The 17,816-nt window shown below is 41.8% G+C and overlaps 2 protein-coding genes across 2 annotated transcripts in view; one reads left to right on the top strand and one right to left on the bottom strand.

The window, feature by feature from the left end:
* Nucleotides 1-711, top strand: part of COMTD1 (catechol-O-methyltransferase domain containing 1) — a 2,742-nt gene extending 2,031 nt beyond the window's left edge. Inside the window, exons 8-9 of the mRNA XM_006765842.2 lie at nt 107-240; nt 464-711. Coding sequence (XP_006765905.1) covers nt 107-240; nt 464-616 — 287 coding nt within the window. The 3' untranslated portion in view covers nt 617-711. The remainder of the gene's footprint in view (nt 1-106; nt 241-463) is intronic.
* A 2,580-nt stretch (nt 712-3,291) lies between these two features.
* VDAC2 (voltage dependent anion channel 2) lies at nt 3,292-17,538 on the bottom strand. Its single transcript, XM_006765841.2, has 9 exons — nt 17,432-17,538; nt 16,101-16,169; nt 15,281-15,330; nt 10,696-10,848; nt 10,548-10,600; nt 8,654-8,881; nt 7,728-7,878; nt 5,097-5,154; nt 3,292-3,635 (listed from the first exon to the last, which is right to left on the bottom strand). Exons 1-9 carry the CDS (start codon nt 17,460-17,462, stop codon nt 3,544-3,546), a joined length of 885 nt encoding a protein of 294 aa, XP_006765904.1. The 5' UTR covers nt 17,463-17,538; the 3' UTR covers nt 3,292-3,543.
* Nucleotides 17,539-17,816: the final 278 nt, after the last annotated feature.

Below are 17,816 nucleotides of genomic sequence, written 5' to 3'. Positions count from 1 at the left end.
CTCGAGGCCGGAGTCCCCGAGTGGTCACAGCAGCACTGGCCCGGGCAGGGCTCCGGCCACTGGGACTGCGGACTCAGCCACCTTGCCCTCCTCCCTCCCCCGCAAGATGAGCTCCTGGACGCGGGCGAAGCTGGCACCTTCGACGTGGCCGTGGTGGACGCCGACAAGGAGAACTGCACCCTCTACTACGAGCGGTGCCTGCAGCTGCTGCGCCCCGGAGGCATCCTCGCTGTCGTCAGTGTAAGGATGAGACTCGGGAGGCACTCGGGCTGGGAGTCTCTTTCCCGTGGGCCCCTCCCTGGGCCCCGCCCCCAAGCCCCGCCCCGTGCTCAGGAAAGCCCCGCCCTCGAGGTATTCAAGCCGAGTCCCCAGGCCTTTCCAGGCTGAGTCTCCAGCTCGCGCCCCGCCTCCTGCTCGGGTACCTCCCCGGAGGCCCCGCCCCGTGACGCTCCGCCCTCCGCAGGTCCTGTGGCGGGGACGAGTGTTGCAGCGCCAACTGCAAGACGTGGAAACGCAGTGCGTCCGAAACCTGAACGAGCGCATCCTGCGCGACGCCCGGGTGCACATCAGCCTCCTGCCCCTGGGCGACGGCCTCACCTTAGCCTTCAAAATCTAAGGCCGCCCCTAGCCACGGCCTCGATGGAGGGGACCTGGGAATCCCAGCCGTCGACCCCGTTTTAAATCCGTCAATAAAGTGGGTCCTAGACACAACCTTCTGAGCTTCCACTGAAGTGGGGTAGGAAGGGAAGGCCCAGCACAGCCGGCTTCTTGAGCTCGAGGGAGCCTTCGGGTCAGTTCACCTCCCGGGCAGTCCTGACGGCCCAGGCACCAGGGCTGTGGCCCAGGCACAGGAGCCTCCAGCTGACTAGAGCCTGGGCGGTACAAGTCTTAATTGACCTGCCCACATGCCATTAGAGGACCCCCGCTCCTCAGGTCCGCCTCTACTTCCGGGCTCAGGGCTAGATGGGTGCAGCCACCTTGGTCTCCCTGACACCTTCCTAGGAAGGACAGTGGCTGAAGTTCAATCCCAGTGCAGCTGTGACCAGTGGGGAACGGTATCTGGGATCTGACAACAGGCCTTGCAGGGGAGGTGAGCCCAGTGCAGCCAGCCACTTGCCCATGTTTTGCCATGTCAGCTCGGCCTCACCTCTGCAAACCAGGCCATTTGGCTTAGACAACAGGACTTAGAGGTTGGGGACTGGGTGGGATCACCGGCCAGAGATGTGAAGCAGACCAGCCTGTATGTAGGGCAACTTTTAACAAGTGCCCAGAGGAAGACAGGCTTTGCAGCACCAGCACCTATGTGCAGGAGGTGGCAAGGGAGCCTGGTGATTTTCTTGTTTAAACCTTCCCAAATCCTGTAGGATGTCCAAGCCACAGATGAAGGCACGTTCAGCTAGTAAGTGTTCTTTTCACTAGAAACACTGCCTCAGCCTAGAACACAATTAGGTTTTGCTACACCGGGTTAGGCCAGGATGGTGGGAGCACTGGAGGAGGCTAGAAGCCACAGGAGCCCACAGGTGGCAGCTTTCATAATCCCACAGGTCCTGTAATATTCCTTGTGTTTCAGACAACTCTCAGCCCCCGGCTATAAACCCATCCTCTCTCCCACTCAGGTGCACATAGGTGGATAGGTCTAATTTTCTGTACACAGACCGGTGACAAACTGGTAACTCATTTGTGCCACACTTCACAACATATGCTTGCACCCCAGCCCAGAGTATTGGACCAGGTGAACAGCCTCAGCATGAGGGAGGGCCACCTGTCAGCTACGGGGCAACAGGCCATCCAGGGGCTGCAGATGTTGCCAGGCCCAGTAACCTGGTTTCTCCCCACCCACCCGACCACCACCAGCAGTTTGAAACTTTCCTGATCTACTTTTTAAAAAATCTTTATTTTTTTATTGATTTCAGAGAGGAAGGGAGAGGAACATCAATGATGAAAAAGAATCATTAATTGGCTGCCTCCTACACACCCCCTACCAGGGATCAAGCCTGCAACCCGGGCATATGCCCTAACCAGGAATCAACTGTAACCTCCTTGGTTCATAGGTCAACACTCAACCAGAGCCATGCTGGCCAGGCTGCTTCATACGTATGTGTCCCAAAAGCACAAGAGGTGCTTCCACAGTTCTTCCTTACGTAGCAATAGGTCCTGACTCAAATAAATTGGCTCAAATTCCAGCTTTCTGCCATTAAGTCATGTGTGTCTGATTCATGTGGGCCATTCTAGTCAGTCCCTTAGGACAAACAGTGAGACCAGAAGGAGTCTTTGTGCCCCAGCACACCTGAGGGGAGTTTAACCCTTTGAGTGCCAACCAATATCCTAGGAACTATGCTAAAATTGCCAAGGCATTTTTGCTGATTTTACAGCAGTTTAGGAAAAAAATTATGAATTGCAAGTAAATGAAGATACATATTCAAAAACTTAAGGAAACCTTTACTACACTGACATATTTAGCAATATCATCATCACTAATAAAAGCAGACTTAGAACTGGACGCTATCTCGAAGCTTTGATAGCGCTCCCAGCTCTTTTGGCGAAAGACAGGAGGAGCGCGATTGCGCTCCCCGGCACTCTAGGGGTTGGTTAACTTAGGCTTCTAATTCCTCATCACATTCTTCTTGACCAGGAAATTTTCAGCAACAATCACTTTTTGGGCAATGAGTCTCAAAGCACTCCATTTTATTTGTTCTTTATCTGTACTTCAGGTCTGTATAATGAATTTGTTAACAAATCTCCCCTTCTCTAACCTTTATACCCATCCTTCAAACTAATCCTCCCATCAAAAAACTTCTTACCTACTTTTCCAACCAAATTACCTATTAATTTCTATTATGCAGCACAAGTCCAGATGAAGGCCATGGGCCACATAGACTAAAGATGTTGCCTCTGGTCCCAAACTCAGGCCCAAGCTTTCCAGTCAGGAAAATGAGTAATGACCTCTCACTGGGCCTATATACTCCTCTCACCGTCCCTCTGGGTCCGGATACTGTCTACACCTTATTTCATTTCCTTACACCTAGTCTCATCCCACCTAACTTAGGGCCTAGTTCATTATCCATATCAATAGCTCACAGGGGTATGGTGTGTGTATAAAACTTCTAGCACGTCATCACTTCCTTTCCAAGACCTCCTGGGGTTAACAATGATCCAATGTAATTCTGCACAAACTTACAAGCTGAAGATGTAAAAGGCATGTATCCCCTTACTTTATTGTCATCTAAAACACTCAGGGAGTTACTCTAGGGACACACAGAAGTTTGTGGCACAGGTTTTGGTAAAGAGCAAACGCATTTAACAGTTAAATACATTAAATAATGTATAGGTGACTGCAGGACTGCCGCATTGGTAACTAGATAACCAATTCAACTAGAAACCAGCTAACAAGTAACTGTCTACATACATATTTAAAACACAGCTCTTGTTTAGCTCATCCTGTTTTGATCACCTTCTTGGAGGGAGAAAAGCCTGCTGGTCACACTGGAAATATATTAAGGCCAAATCTTCTGATATCCATTCCCAGAGGTTGCTTCAGCTGGATTAAGCCTCCAACTCCAGGGCAAGCCCCAGTTTGTGGCCACCAGCATTGATGCTCTTCCCATCTACCAGAGCAGACAGCGTAAGCTTCACACCTGTGAACAGAAGCAGACAACCAGGACGTGCATCAAACACCTCATGAGAATCTAGTCGTCTTTACTGTGCCCCAGCCTGCCTAGCACTTTTCCTCAGCCTGTCAGATGACGTTAGTGCCAGCCACCAGAGGGCACATGTGAATACCTGAGCTAGCAGAGAGAATTATGTTGGCACCATCCCGGGGTAAGGTATCAAGTCACAGAACATAAAAATGTTAATTATAAAGTACAAAGTGCTCTAGAAAATGCAATAATGTTCAACATATTATCAGACTAAAGAAAATCATACTTGAATCCTAGAAAGGAAAAATTATAATAAACATTTTGGGAACAAGTGGGGAAATCTGAGTAGACTACAGTACATATCAATTATTACTCATGTTAATCTTCTTAGCTGTGAGAATGGTATTGTAGTTTTAAAGAAAAATGTCTTACACGGGATATGCACACTAGGGCTGACGTGTCTACATATCTATAAAACACATTTAAATAATTCATAAGGGCATGTGAAAAAAAAGGATTATATATACAGACATGGAAAGATAAAATAAATGTGGTGAATGTGGATACAGGAAGTGAGTGGAAAGCCCTATTTGGAGGCAGAAGCTCCTAGTGCAGTGGTTCTCAACCTTCCATATGCCTCAACCCTTTAATACAGTTCCTCATGTTGTGGTGACCCCCAATTTCATTGTTACAAATTGAACATAATTAAAGCATAGTGATTAATCACAAAAACAATATGTAATTATATATGTGTTTTCCGATGGTCTTAGGCGACCCCTCTGAACGGGTCGTTCGACCCCTAAAGGGGTCACGACCCACAGGTTGAGAACCGCTGCCCTAGTGCTTAGAACCTTACTACCCAAACGGGGGTTCAACAACCAGGGACACTGGCATCACTTAAAAGCTTACTAGAAAAACAGAACTCCTCAGAGCTGTAAGAACAGCATTTGCATTTTAATAAGATCCCCCAGGTGATTCATGCAAACACTGAAGTTTGAGAAGTAATGCTTGAGAGAATACAGCAAGGCTCAAAGTACGATGTAAAATAAATTAGATTATAGAGACCGAACACCCAAAGCAATGAGTGAACTTTGATTGAAGAAATAAAGATTACTATAAGACATTTCAGGTACAAGTGAGGAAAATGACTAGAGAATGGATAATAATATGGCATCACTGAGAACGGTACTGAATTATGCGAACAGGAGGATGTTCTTACTCTGAGGAGATATGCTGAAGCATTTAGGGAAGCGTCATGATAGCTGCAGCTTCCAAACAGCCCAGCAAAAAAAAAAAAAGAAAGAAAGAAAAGAAAATACAAAACTTTGGCCAAAAGTAAACATGCGTTCATTGTACTCATTTGTCAATTTTGTGTGACTGAAAGGTTTGTAAAATAAGAAATGAAAACTAACTTTTATAACACTATCAGAAAAACCCTACTTTATCAAGAATACTTACCAGGCCGCAGAGTCTGAGTGTAGCCCACTCCAATTAAACTAGAGTTGTTGACTTTTGCCTAAAATAAAATGCAAACACTATTAAGAAAAACTTTTGAAAGGAGACAAAGCCCCTACATGTTTCCCTATCAAGCAATTATAGTGTTCAGCCTTTTTACTCACATAATAAAATGTAATTAGTTATTAAGCCAAACAAAAACCAGGTAACACTTAATTCTTGTCCATCAAACTCAAAGTCAAATTGCCAGTCGGACACAACACTCACCGTATCTACTGGAATGTGTCTACAGACCCCAAATTGTCCATATAGCACAAGAGCCTAAGCATTCTCATAAGAATCATCCTTGTTGAGTCTAATCTAGCAAAAATAAACCACATCAAAATGTGGTAAATGGAAGTCCACTGGGCTCACCAGCTATATGACACACACAGTCTCAAAGTGTGGGATGTGAAGTTTAAATTTATAACTTTGACGCGGCCCTTTCAAAAGTCGTCCTAAAGAATCAAAACCATCGATGTTCAGAATCTCCAAATGCTAAGTACTTCCTCTAAGAATACGACTGACTAAATCCTTTACCTTACATTCTCCTTAACACTTGGATTAACTAGATGGTGTGAGAAGATGTACCAATGAAGCATCATTACCAATCCAGGTCCCTGCCCACCTTGCACAATTCATTATTTTAGGATTTAGTCACAGACCTTCAAGGGCTGAAAGGAACCTTGGAGAACAAAACACAGTAAGAAGTAGCTGCATCCTCTCCCACTAATATCTTTAAGCCATCTCTAGGGCCTAGGAACACTATGGTAAAAGATTAACAAACAGCCTGAGTTCAAAACAGACTTAGAAATGAGTTGATGTCTATACTCTTTTACAAAGTGTAACATCAAACTAGCCCAGTCCAAGCCCAGCTGGTGTGGTTGTGGCTGAATGTTGACCTATGAACCAGGAAGTCATGGTTCAATTCCTGGTCAGGGCACAAGGGTTACAGACTTGATCCCCAGTAGGGGGCATGCAGAAGGCAGCTGATAATTATTCTCTCATCATTGCTATTTCTATCTGTCTCCCTCTCCTTTCCTCTCTGAAATCAATAAAATTAAACCCCCACTCCCTACCCCCCCCCCAAAAAAAACCACAGCCCAATCCAGAGACAGAAATGATGTAACTATACAGGTAGCTGTCACATAAACTGCACTTATATTCTGTTGACACAACAGCCAAGTTCTCATGAGCCACCAACAACCATGTGAGTTGTCTCAGAAAGAAATGGGCCACCAGTGACCATCTTGTGCCCAACAAATTTAAGAGCCTCAGAAATCAGATTCAAGTTCCTACTACTTTATAGAGTCAACCAGGAAACTGTGATGCAGCATTAAGCAATACTTCGTTCGGGTGATGCCTGACTGGGGCAACAGCAGCACTACTTAGGTGGGAAATGGTAGATATATTTCCAAATATAATCCCCAGGAATCACTCAATGGCACACAGGTCCCCAATTCCCTTCCCATTTCAGACTATAGGAGAGCTGCATCTTTTGCTGGCATTAAATCTGTGGTGGTGCCATAGGCATATGCCTGAAGAGAGTAACAATGGAGCTATTACAGAGTAGTGTGCTGTGTGACTCCTGCTACAGTGCAGTTAGAAACATAGGGAAAATCAATGAACCACCGCCTTGCCAATGGGAAAGCATTCTGGGTCCTTCTCATTCTCTCTGATTTCAACTGTGCTAAAATAAAACAAGAATGGGGCTAAAACTTAACTGCCTAAATTATTACAACGTTGTCTTCAGAAATGAAGATTACTTTATGTAACGAATAATTCTCATGAAAGGTTTAACTTTCTTTCATTCTCAGGACATTGGGTACAGGCAGTCCCTGGCCTGTAAACTGATAGAGGAGCAGCTGCTGATCTGCCTGAAATTGGAGCCAGCCCCTCTACGCCCTGAGATGCTGCACTCCCTCCTACTCCAACCCACTGTGACTGAAGGAAGAAAGAGCCTAAGGACAGGATGAGGGTGGCCATCCAACCCAGTTAAACTGGGATGAGGGGGGAGTCCTTGGGATGCAGAACTTTCAGTGATAAAACTAGGATAGGCCCAGGCAAAGCAGAATGACCAAGCTGGTCACCCTAGACAGGAAGGAAATCAAGACATGCAGTCCTATCCTGGCTGTACTCTTCCCTTCCATCCCTTCTTAGTACTGGTTTAAGTCCTTTCTCCAAGTTTTGGTTTCTTCGACTACAAAATGGCATATATACTACTGAACACTGAGATCAAATCTGAAGATATTTTGCAAAGAATAAAAAGATAAAGTCAGAGTGTCAATTGACGTATATACTCCCCAGCGGGAATGAGAACTACCCAGGACCCAAAACACTGGCTTCCCTGGACTTAGACAGCCTTGGGGCTCAGGGTTACTGGTTACATGGTTCTGAGGATTACTGTGGCCTAGATTATCAAATTTCTAACACAGTCTCCCTAAAAAAGCAGTATTCAAAGTCCTCAGCCCAATCTGTGTGTAAACTGGGGATACTGTGAACCACAGTTCACATTCTCAACATAATTCAATAGACCCAAAGGTTAATTTCCATAATCAAAAAACCCATATATTCTAAGCCCATACTAGTACTTACAGAAATGGAAGCAGTGGGATCCAACTGATATTTAGCTGCAATACCAAAGCGAGTGCAGTTGGTACCTGAAGTCCACGCAAGGTTTACTGAAGTGTCAAGATCTTCACATACTTTCTGATAAATTGAGCCTCCAAATTCTGTCCCATCATTGCTATAAGATATTTTAAGTTAATAAATCTAGAACAGACAGTGTAATGTCTAAGACACTAGGTTGATATTGTAGTAGCATTACATTTAAGTAAAAGCCATTGCTCACATGGGTCTCTAGTGTTCCACTGAAAATTTTCCTTTTAAAAGGTCTTTTCCCAACCTATGTCCAAAAACAAGGATTGGTCAAATAAATCCAGTGGAATTACCAATCATGTTGTAGAATACATAATGCTATAGGGAAATGATCAAAATATATTTAGTATTAAGAAGAAAAAGGGTTATAAAACAGCCTTCTCAGTATGTATTTTATGTATTCACATACTGGTATCAAAAGGTAAAACATTAACAATTAACAAAGATTACATACCTACATGATAGGATTATGGGAAACTTTGGTTTTCTTCTTTGTATTATTACTTACCAATGCATTATTTTGTCATAAGAGAGAAAATTATTTTTCAGTCCTTCTGACATATACACCTAATGTGGGCTAGGTAAAAACACTATACATTTCAGATAATCCTATCAAATCAGCACCTCACACATCATGGACAAATAAGCCAAATAAATGCACTAATAGAATCTGGCAATGTCTTAGCCTCTTCTAACATTTTTAACTATTCACTTTTGATGGGCACCCTAGAAATGCCCAAGGATGATCTCTTTATATGCTAAAAGAAATCGTTCAGGTTTGACCTAGGTTAGTAAGAAATGACAGAAGACATCAATGTCATCCTGAGATCTTACATCATAAAATCCCACAAAGAAATACTCACACATTAGTGTGTAGCTGGAAGTCCCCAGTCCTATAGCCCACTGCAAAGTTGTTCCGTGTCAGCTTTGATTTGGCACTGTCAAAGGTCATCTGGTACCCAGCAAGCCAGCCCTCGTAACCAAAGACAGCTGAGCCATGGATTGCAGGTCCAGCAAAATCAAAGTCAACATCACATCCAAGGTTTATACATTCCCTCTTGTAAGAAGACTTGATTTTACCACTTTTCTTTCTGGAAAAAGAACAAACTGACTTAAAACGGATGCCAGTGGGAAAGATTTACATAACTTCTGCATAGAGTGGCTAAGACAGACTAGGTAAACTGCAGTATAACTGGAATAAAAAAACTAGCAGGATAGTCATATAAGAGGCAAAATATATATGTGCGTATGTGTGTGTCTGTGTGTGTGTTGTCTTGAAGGGTGTTTGCTGGTTTGTCCTGAAAGAGTTGCATTTAATATCAGACTCTGCAGATGACACCCATCAGGATCTCCAATACTCAAACTGGTATCATTAGAACTGGTTTAGAAGAATGATGCAAAAAGGATATGCGAGTAGAATCGTGATTATTTCTGGCATTACATTTTTCACTGTTGGTGAGCTGATGGTCACTTTATGAAAGATGTCAGGAGTCAGGAAATCACCACCACCCAACTAGAATTAACAGGGTTTCATTAGCAAGGATCAAATCGATGCCTTAGTAATGGAAAACCAACTGATACCACCTCAGTATGATCTTCTATTAAAACAAGACATCTAGCCCACCACTGTGTCTCAGTGGTTGAGCATCAACCTATGAACCTGGAGATCACGGTTCAATTCCTAGTCAGGGCACATGCCTAGGTTGCGGACTCCATCCCCAGTAAGGGAGCGAAGGGGTGTGCAGGAGGCAGCCAATCAACGATTCTCTCTCATCATTGATATTTCTCTCACGCTCTCCCTTCCTCTCTGAAATAAATAAAAACACAAGAAAAACAAAAAAAACAGGACATCTTTGGGCCTTTTTAAAGTCTCTTGAGCGTTTTTTAATAAAAACAAATTCTGCCTTTAAAAAACAATAAAATAAAAATTAAAAATATATATAGCTCACGAATTAAAAGACAAAGGCAACCCTCTCCCTCTTCCTTCCTCTCTCTCTAAAAATCAAACAATCAATAACAGTTACAATAAGAGAACTTGAAATGTCCAACAATCTGGAAAAGATGTTCAATCCGAGGAGAACACAGGGAAATGCAAATTAAAACTAATAAAATACCAAACTGGATTCATCAGATAGAGCACCTGTCACCAAACAGTGAAACCAGAAATCGTCTAAAACACTCCCAATGCCGCCTCCCTTTAATACAGTTCCTCATGTTGTGGTGACCCCCAACCATAAAACTATTTTTGTTGCTACTTCATAGCTGTAATGTTGCTACTGTTATGAATCGTAATGTAAATGTCTGATATGCAGGATGTATTTTCATTGTTCGCGACCCACAGGTTGAGAACCCCTGGAAAGGGAGATATATACTTTTGCTGAGTCTGTAAATTTTTATTATTATTTTAATTAATAAACTTTTTTTTAATCCTCAAAAAATAAATAAATAAAAGACAAAGGCAAACATGGGATAACTAGACTGCCACCACCACAGGAAGGCTACTTTGCATATCTGACAATCCATCACAAAAGTATATTCGAAACACGTTAATTACCTAAGTTACTAACACAATGAAAGCAGGCAGATAGTTGAAGGCAAGCCAGTGATGGCAACCATAGTGTTCATGCTCCAAAGGCAGAAACAGAAATTTGCCACAAGGGGTCGGGGTAAGCTATCAAACAGTAAATATGCATCGTTCCTAAATATACAGAAGAGGAATGCTTTTGAATTTAAAGCAGATAAAATGTCCATGCTTACCCTGTGTTTGGTGAAAAGGTGGTATCAAATGTCAGTTTCAAACCTTGACAAATCTATTTTGAAAGAAAAAGAATGTTTGCAGCTTTATTTCCTTTTTTAAATACAAAAGTAAAATAATTAATATTAAAACACATTTTCAAAATGTTACCTGGTCTTCAATTGCGATTTCTGTTCCCAGAGTGTTATCAGTGTTCCATTTTTCTGTGAAAGTCAGACCATACTCACACCATTTATATTTGGTCTCCAAGGTCCCAGTAACTTTACCAGTGTCTGTATTAGATGAACCAGATGTTGAGAATTCCTATTAAGACAATAAATAACTTCATGAACTTCCTCATACGCATTTAAGAATCCACTCACTACCTTACACACACACACACACACACACACACACACACACAAAGAGACCACTGAAACACTGACTAGCTTCACTAATCCTTTTTTTCTAGCTTGCCAAATATTCCTACCTTCTACTACTCAGTATACACAAGAGTGAAAATTAGTCTAAATTAATAACTGCTACCTTACTTACAGCTGACATTACCAACCAATGAGAAGTTAACCTGTATCTAATTCTCAAATGAACAAACTGTACACCTTTCAAGGAAACTTCTAAGGTGATTTTATTTGGGATTAAAAAATCAGTGCGGGAGGCATGTGGGGGAGGAGAGAGAATGTTTTGGCACTATATCCAATATATTTGATATTGAATAAAAAACTAAATAAGCCACTATGGTTATCACAGATCCCATCATTACAATAAAAATTTGTAACAACAGATATTGTGTTTATTACAAATTGTTTCCTGGAAGTCCTTTAAAGGAAAGTATCCCACTGTAGGAATTCACACACTGAACACATGATTTTTTTCTAAATTCTTAGTAATCCCAATATTTTGTTTCTGTGAGATAAAAAGGATCTTCACCAGGTTTCATGCTTTTCCAACCATCTTTCACATTCTCATTAAAAAGGGCGCCCTTGCCAGTATAGTTCAGTGGCTAGAGCATCAGCATATGGACTGAAAGGTCCCAAAGGTTCGATTCCATGTACCTCAGATGCAGACTCAATCCCCAGCCCTGCTCAGGCTCGTGTGGGAGGCAACCAGTTGACAGGTCTCACATTGATGTTTCCTTCTGTCTCTCCCCCTCCCTTCCACTCTCTCTAAAAGTCAATAGAAAGCCTTAGCTAGTGTGGCTCAGTGACAGAGCTGATAGAGTGTCGGCCTGCGGCATAAAGGGTCCTGGGTTCGATTCCGGTCAAGGGTACATGCCTAGGTTGTGGGCTTGATCCCCAGTACAGGGTATGCAAGAGGCAGCCAATCAATGATTCTCTGTCATTACTGATGTTTCCATCTCTCTCCCTCTACCTTCCTCTCTGAAATCAGTAAAAAACAAAACAAACAAACAAACAAAAAAAAACCAAAGTCTATGAAAAGCCCTAGCCGGTTTGGCTCAGTGTATAGTATATAGATCATAAGCTTGTGGACAGATGGGTCCTGGGTTCGATTCTGGCCAAAAGCATGTACTTTGGTCACAGGCTCCTCCCCGGCCCAGGCCCAGGCTCTGGTCCTGGTCCTGGTCCTGGTCAGGGCGCGTGCAGGAGGCAACCAATCGATGTGTTTCTCTCACAATGATATTTCTCTGTCTTTCCCTCTCTCTTTCACTCTCTAAAAATCAATAGGAAATATCTTCAGGCGAGGATTAACAAAAAAAGGGTTGGGGGGAGCAGGGGAAAGGATTTATAGATTTGCTCTACAACTGGTTTATATCATGCATAATATAAACTCTATTATGAACAATAGATGATATCAGCAGAAGAAATCTAATACAGAAATCAATTTGAAGTACATTATATAATCTTATGTTTATAGCAAATATAAATAACGTGCAAATCCCTAACTGCACACCAACTGAAAAGGAAGGCATAATATGGAGGAGGGTTTATCTGAGATTTTAAATCTGCCACTGATAACCCAGAAATCTAGTAATGTTTCAGAGCTCAGTATGTAGGCAGGCAATTGAAATCTTCCATGATAAAATATTTTAAAAAGCCCTCTGAGGATACTGACTGACAATTTGTCTGATAATAATGGCTTTGGCCACTGGAAAGCCACTTCTAAAAAAGACAGCTCATCTGAACTAAGAAGAGAAGTTCAACCTGAAATTGTGACACCTGCAGAGGAAACATAAAACACTGCAGTGGGAGAAACATTTGCCTAAATTGCTCTGCACTAAAATAGACTCAAAAGCCTTAGGTCTTATACACAATCTCCTGAAATTAAATGTCTTCATAAACAGGAATTTCAAGTCAAAGCTTGGTACTCAATGTCCATATTAAAAAACACTGGTAAGTTAGGAAAGAACACTGGCTGTAAAATTAGGAGGCCCTGCATGCATTTGTTGTTCACTAAATGAAACACTGAGGAAGACATTTAACTTTTCTGGGACTCGGCTTCCTCAGTCCTAGCCAAAGAGCTAATATGCTAATTAGACCAAACAGCTAGATGACTTTCCTGATGACGAAGCCCGAAGGGCCAAGACCCTTGCACAAATTTCGTGCATCGGCCAATAGTTACAATATAATCCTCTGGAGGATTAAACCGAACTGACACTGTGAAAACTTTGCATTTTCACATGCTCTACACAAAAGGAAAGCATTATTAAACTATATGGCCCTAACCAGTTTGGCTCAGGGGATAGAGCATTGGCCTATGAACTGAAGGGTCCCAGGTTCGATTCTGGTCAAGGGCATGTACCTTGGTTGCAGGCACATCCCTAATAGGGAGTGTTTAAGAAGCAGCTGATCGATGTCTCTCTCTCATCAATGTTTCTAACTCTCTATCTCTCTCCCTTCCTCTCTGTAAAAAAATCAATAAAAAAATAAAATAAAATAAAATAAAATAAAAAAAGGCTACAAAGTTTCAATTATAGAAGATAAATAAATCCCAGATACTTGCTTCCAGCCTGCCCTAACCTCCCCTCAAGGAGGTGCTGAAAAAAAAAATATATGGAGCAAGTTCTTGCAGCAGGTACCTGAAATGAGGAATGTGTATGAGTAGCTATTTTTACTCCTGAGTGACAATGATTAATGATTCTTGAGGCCCCACCCACTACCATCCATCAATCCATAGATTAAGAGCTCAAGACACAAAACCACATTCACACTGTGGAACCAAAACTGGGCCAGATGTGACACCACTGGCGAGCTTAGACCCTTCACTTCATCACCAGATATTTAGGCTTCTACGTTGTGGGGTGGCCTGGACATTTCTGCAGTTCAGGTGAGAAAACAGAACCAGCCATTAATGGGACTTGTTTGGAGCCAAGTACATAGTACAAGATCAGTACCATACTTGTTGAATTATATACAGTAAATGGAAACAGAAACATACTACAGTATACTGTATATAATCCAGCTCCTTTATATTCATGATCTTAAACCCAATTTCATAAAACTTTCCTTAACCCTGTCTACAGTAAGCCCTTCCTTTCCAACAAAGAGTTTCATATATCAAACAATCTAGTACTAGATATTTCTCTAATTGTTCCCCAGTTTAAAGTTTATTGTTTCTTTAAAAAGCAAATAGGCTTTTAAACACAAAGACTGTCTTTACTTTTTTTTTTGAGGAGGAGGCCTTTTGTGTTTCAACAAATACGCAGCAAGTGTTTATAAGAGGTTAAGAGTGGAAAAACAAGAAAATAAACCGTAAGTCATTGCTCTGAAACAGGTTATCTTAAACAAATAAGTCACCGAACCACACTGAATACTCAGGCTTCCTTTCAAACCAAAGAAACCAATTGACAGACATGACAAATATAAAACTCCAGAAACTCAAGTCTAGGCATTAAGAAACTATAACACAGTTAATTTCAAAACCAGCTACATGAACTAAGATAATTAATACATACACCAAGAATTCATCAAAATGGCCAATAATTTCAATATGCACACTACACCCCATCCCCTAAACAATCTCAAAACAAATTTTAGAGGGAGAAAAAAAAATTACACAAAATTTTACCTTTCTCCCTTTGAGGGAATTTGTTAGGCAGAATCAAGACATCAAGTACCAAAATATTAGCCTCTTTAAAAATATTCAAACCAAGCCTGGCCAGTGTGGTTCAGTGGGTGAACATCAAGGTCACTGTTAAATTCCCAGTCAGGGTACATGCCTGGGTTGTGGGCTGGATCTCCAGGTAGGGGGTGTGCAGGAGGCAGCCGATCAATGATTCTCTCTCATCACTGATGTTTCTATCTCTCCCTCTCCCTTCCTCTCTGAAATCAATAAAAATATGCATTTTTTTAAAATATTAAAATCAAGATTCTCTGAATTCATAAAATACATGTGAAAATATCCCCAAAGGAGAGAATTAGTACACTCAATTTAAGTCACTGAATACGTTTATGCCCAGAATTCTTAATGCTTTTAATAGGTATTGAAAGAAAGGGTTATGAAAATGCGTAACAGGTTCCCGGTCTTCAAGCCTGTAATCTTACTGCATAGAGTCCCAGATGGCCAGTGTCAGTATTTACTGAGTTCCTTGTGCATACAAAGTAGTATCGCAAAAGACTACATGAAAAAAGGCCAAAGCCAAAATAAATCCCTTTAAATACAATTAACTTCTGCCTTTCCTTTACAATAAAATGGGTAGACATTTTTGTTTTGAATATTTTATGGATACAAAATTATATAAAGGCTCATCAGAACTTAGATTTGGATATCTAACACTCACCACGCCACTGCATGACTTTGTTTTCACGTCCAGTTTCACCAACCCAAAACCTTAAAGTAGAGAGCAAATTATAACAATAGTTGACTATACATTAAAAAAGGAATCAAGAATTCACATATTGGGAGGGATAAAAATATTCGTTGAAACACAACACTTCAGGAAAAATTTTAAATTATTCTATGTAAACTGACATGTAAAGAACGGAACATCTCTGCATCTTTGCCTAGTGTTTTGGTGTATTATCTGGCACAAAAAAAGGAAGTTTTCAAACCATTTTAAAACCTAAAATGAGAATCAATTCAAATCTCAGAATAGCCAATAGTTTATTACAATAAACATTTAGAACTTTTATGGCAAAGGGGTTATCTCCCCCTTGGGATTAATAATCTAAATAACTAGGGGGATATAATCTAAAGTAGAAGGGGGGGGGGGGTTGTGGACCCAAATCTTTAAGAGAAAAAAAAACACACAACACAAATTCACTTAACAAATTCCCTTGAAAAAGTCCAAAACAGTAATATATAACAAGAATAATTCTAGTCAACCAAGGTTTAAACTACATATGAAAGAAATGAAAACACAGCTGTTTTTTTCCTTAAAGGTAAAATCCTTGAACTACAGTTTAAGAATATTGGTGGAAATTGGGGTGGAAGGGGATGTGGACTGTTACAGAACTATTTTAACAGAAATTTTATCTAAAATGTATCCAAAGAATAATTAATGCAGCAAGATATTTACAATTTGTAAAAATTAATAATTTCACTAAGCAATCCAAACACACATTTTTACCTCCAATTAAAAAACAATTTTAAGTTCTTACCAAATCCTTTGTTGAAAATATCTCTGGCAGCTTTCCCAAGGTCAGCATATGATGGAGGAATACACATTGCTGGTGGAAGAAAACATTAGTGTTAACGTTTCTGTTCTCCACTTCTGCCCAAGAACTAGATTATGACCCACTGCTATCTTTGAATTCAAACAGTCCAATAAAAAAATACGGAAAATAAATTGAAGCAGTCCAATTTGTTGATGTGGGGTATTTTTTGAGTTAGACCAACAGCTTTATTCAAACATTGAAACAAAGACAAAATAAATTAAGTAGGTAAATAAAAAAGAGGCCAGCGAAGTCTCCCTACTCCCAGGCCGCCTGAGGCCTCCCGGAGTCCTGCGGCCGGAGAATGTTGATGTGTGTTTGACACCACCAGAAGTTACAATAAACTACCCTCTAGCTCTATAAAAGAGGAATCTCCAATCAAGGCTTATTTCTAAAATGGATAACCACAGTAAGTGACTATACAAATTGGGAAATTCCTTCCAAAAGAAACACAGACTTTCTATTCCTAAATGTGCAGTGCCTACAGCCTCCCTTCCTAGGACAGGGCCAGTACAATCAAACACATATACATATACATCTATCCTTACAGATGTATCTGCCAAAACTCACTGCAATGGGCTCATTTATTTAACCAAATGAGATAGAGTGAAAACCTAAGACAAAGTCCTCTCCTCCACGTGTCCCTCAGTATCCTCGCCGAGATCAAAACATTCTGGAGTGGGAAGAGGAAGGTGCATTATACTTTGGGAACTTAAAAACTGAACTTAGAAATAATACAGCCGTCTATGTTCCAGTCAAAACTGTCTACAACTAAGTATTAAGTGGCATTTAAAGCACATTAATGGGATACTCCTCGGCCAACGCCACGCGATTTAAGGGCAGGCAACCGGAGCGAACACCAGCTCATTCATTCTACAAGGGGCGCCCACGCCCTTAGGAGCACGTGTGATGACCTTGCGCTCTCGCAGGGAGTTACTACTTCCTCTAGAAAAGTGACTGATCCGGTCCCCCCAAAAACCGAACCCCACAATAACTTTTTGCCTTTGAGTTCGTCGAAGGCACACCCCAAAACTGCAGGTGAATGCAGCCACACACCGGCTCCCCCTGCCTAGCCCCTTTATCCGAAGCCCAGCAGCCCTGCCCCTCCTCCGCGGAGCCGGGGGTCTGGGCCCGTGGAGTGGCTATCGCAAAGGGCGAGTCCCCAAGGCCCCGGAGAAACGGGGGACGGGGGGACGGAGGAGTTGCGGTTATCTGGCCCGCAGGCTTCGGCTCCCAGAACCCACCGCCCCAGCAAGCGGAGAGCCCGCTCTACGTACGCCGCGCGCAGCTCTGTCCGTAGGTCGCCATGGCGAGGCCGCGGGAAGAGGTGGTCTGCGGAAGGACAAGAAGTGCAGTCAGCGAGAGGAACAAGGGGGCGGAGGGGCCAGAGGGGCTTTGTTGGCCAGTAGCTTAGGCTTTTATATAGAGAGGTATTACCTAACCTCATTGTAGGATGACTTCTTTTTCATTGTCTTTACGTTATTCTTTATATTTCAGATTGTCTACTATATGTAACAAATAACTTAATCAGTCTCAATTAGGTTATTGATGTAATTAGAAAACTTGCCAAGTAACTCCATTTGTGCGGAGCAATACGACGCTTCTCTGAATAACATTCCTCCAGGGGAAGAGAAAAAATTGAGATCAGTAGACAAAATATAT

This window comes from Myotis davidii, unplaced genomic scaffold (genome assembly GCF_000327345.1).
Source record: "Myotis davidii unplaced genomic scaffold, ASM32734v1 scaffold800, whole genome shotgun sequence".
NCBI classification, from domain to species: Eukaryota; Metazoa; Chordata; class Mammalia; order Chiroptera; family Vespertilionidae; genus Myotis; species Myotis davidii.
The sequence above is the reverse complement of the archived record's forward strand: the minus strand, read 5'-3'. Positions and strand labels throughout refer to the sequence as shown.

What these genes read in the sequence shown, in the direction of transcription:
- VDAC2 (XM_006765841.2), bottom strand. Translation starts at nt 17,462, where the DNA reads ATGGCGACCTACGGACAGAGCTGCGCGCGGC. An exon ending in TATTTTCAACAAAGGATTTG is followed by an intron (nt 15,331 to 16,100) that starts GTAAGAACTTAA and finishes CTCTACTTTAAG; the next exon opens with GTTTTGGGTTGGTGAAACTG. An exon ending in CACTCAGACTCTGCGGCCTG is followed by an intron (nt 3,636 to 5,096) that starts GTAAGTATTCTT and finishes TTCTGTTCACAG; the next exon opens with GTGTGAAGCTTACGCTGTCT.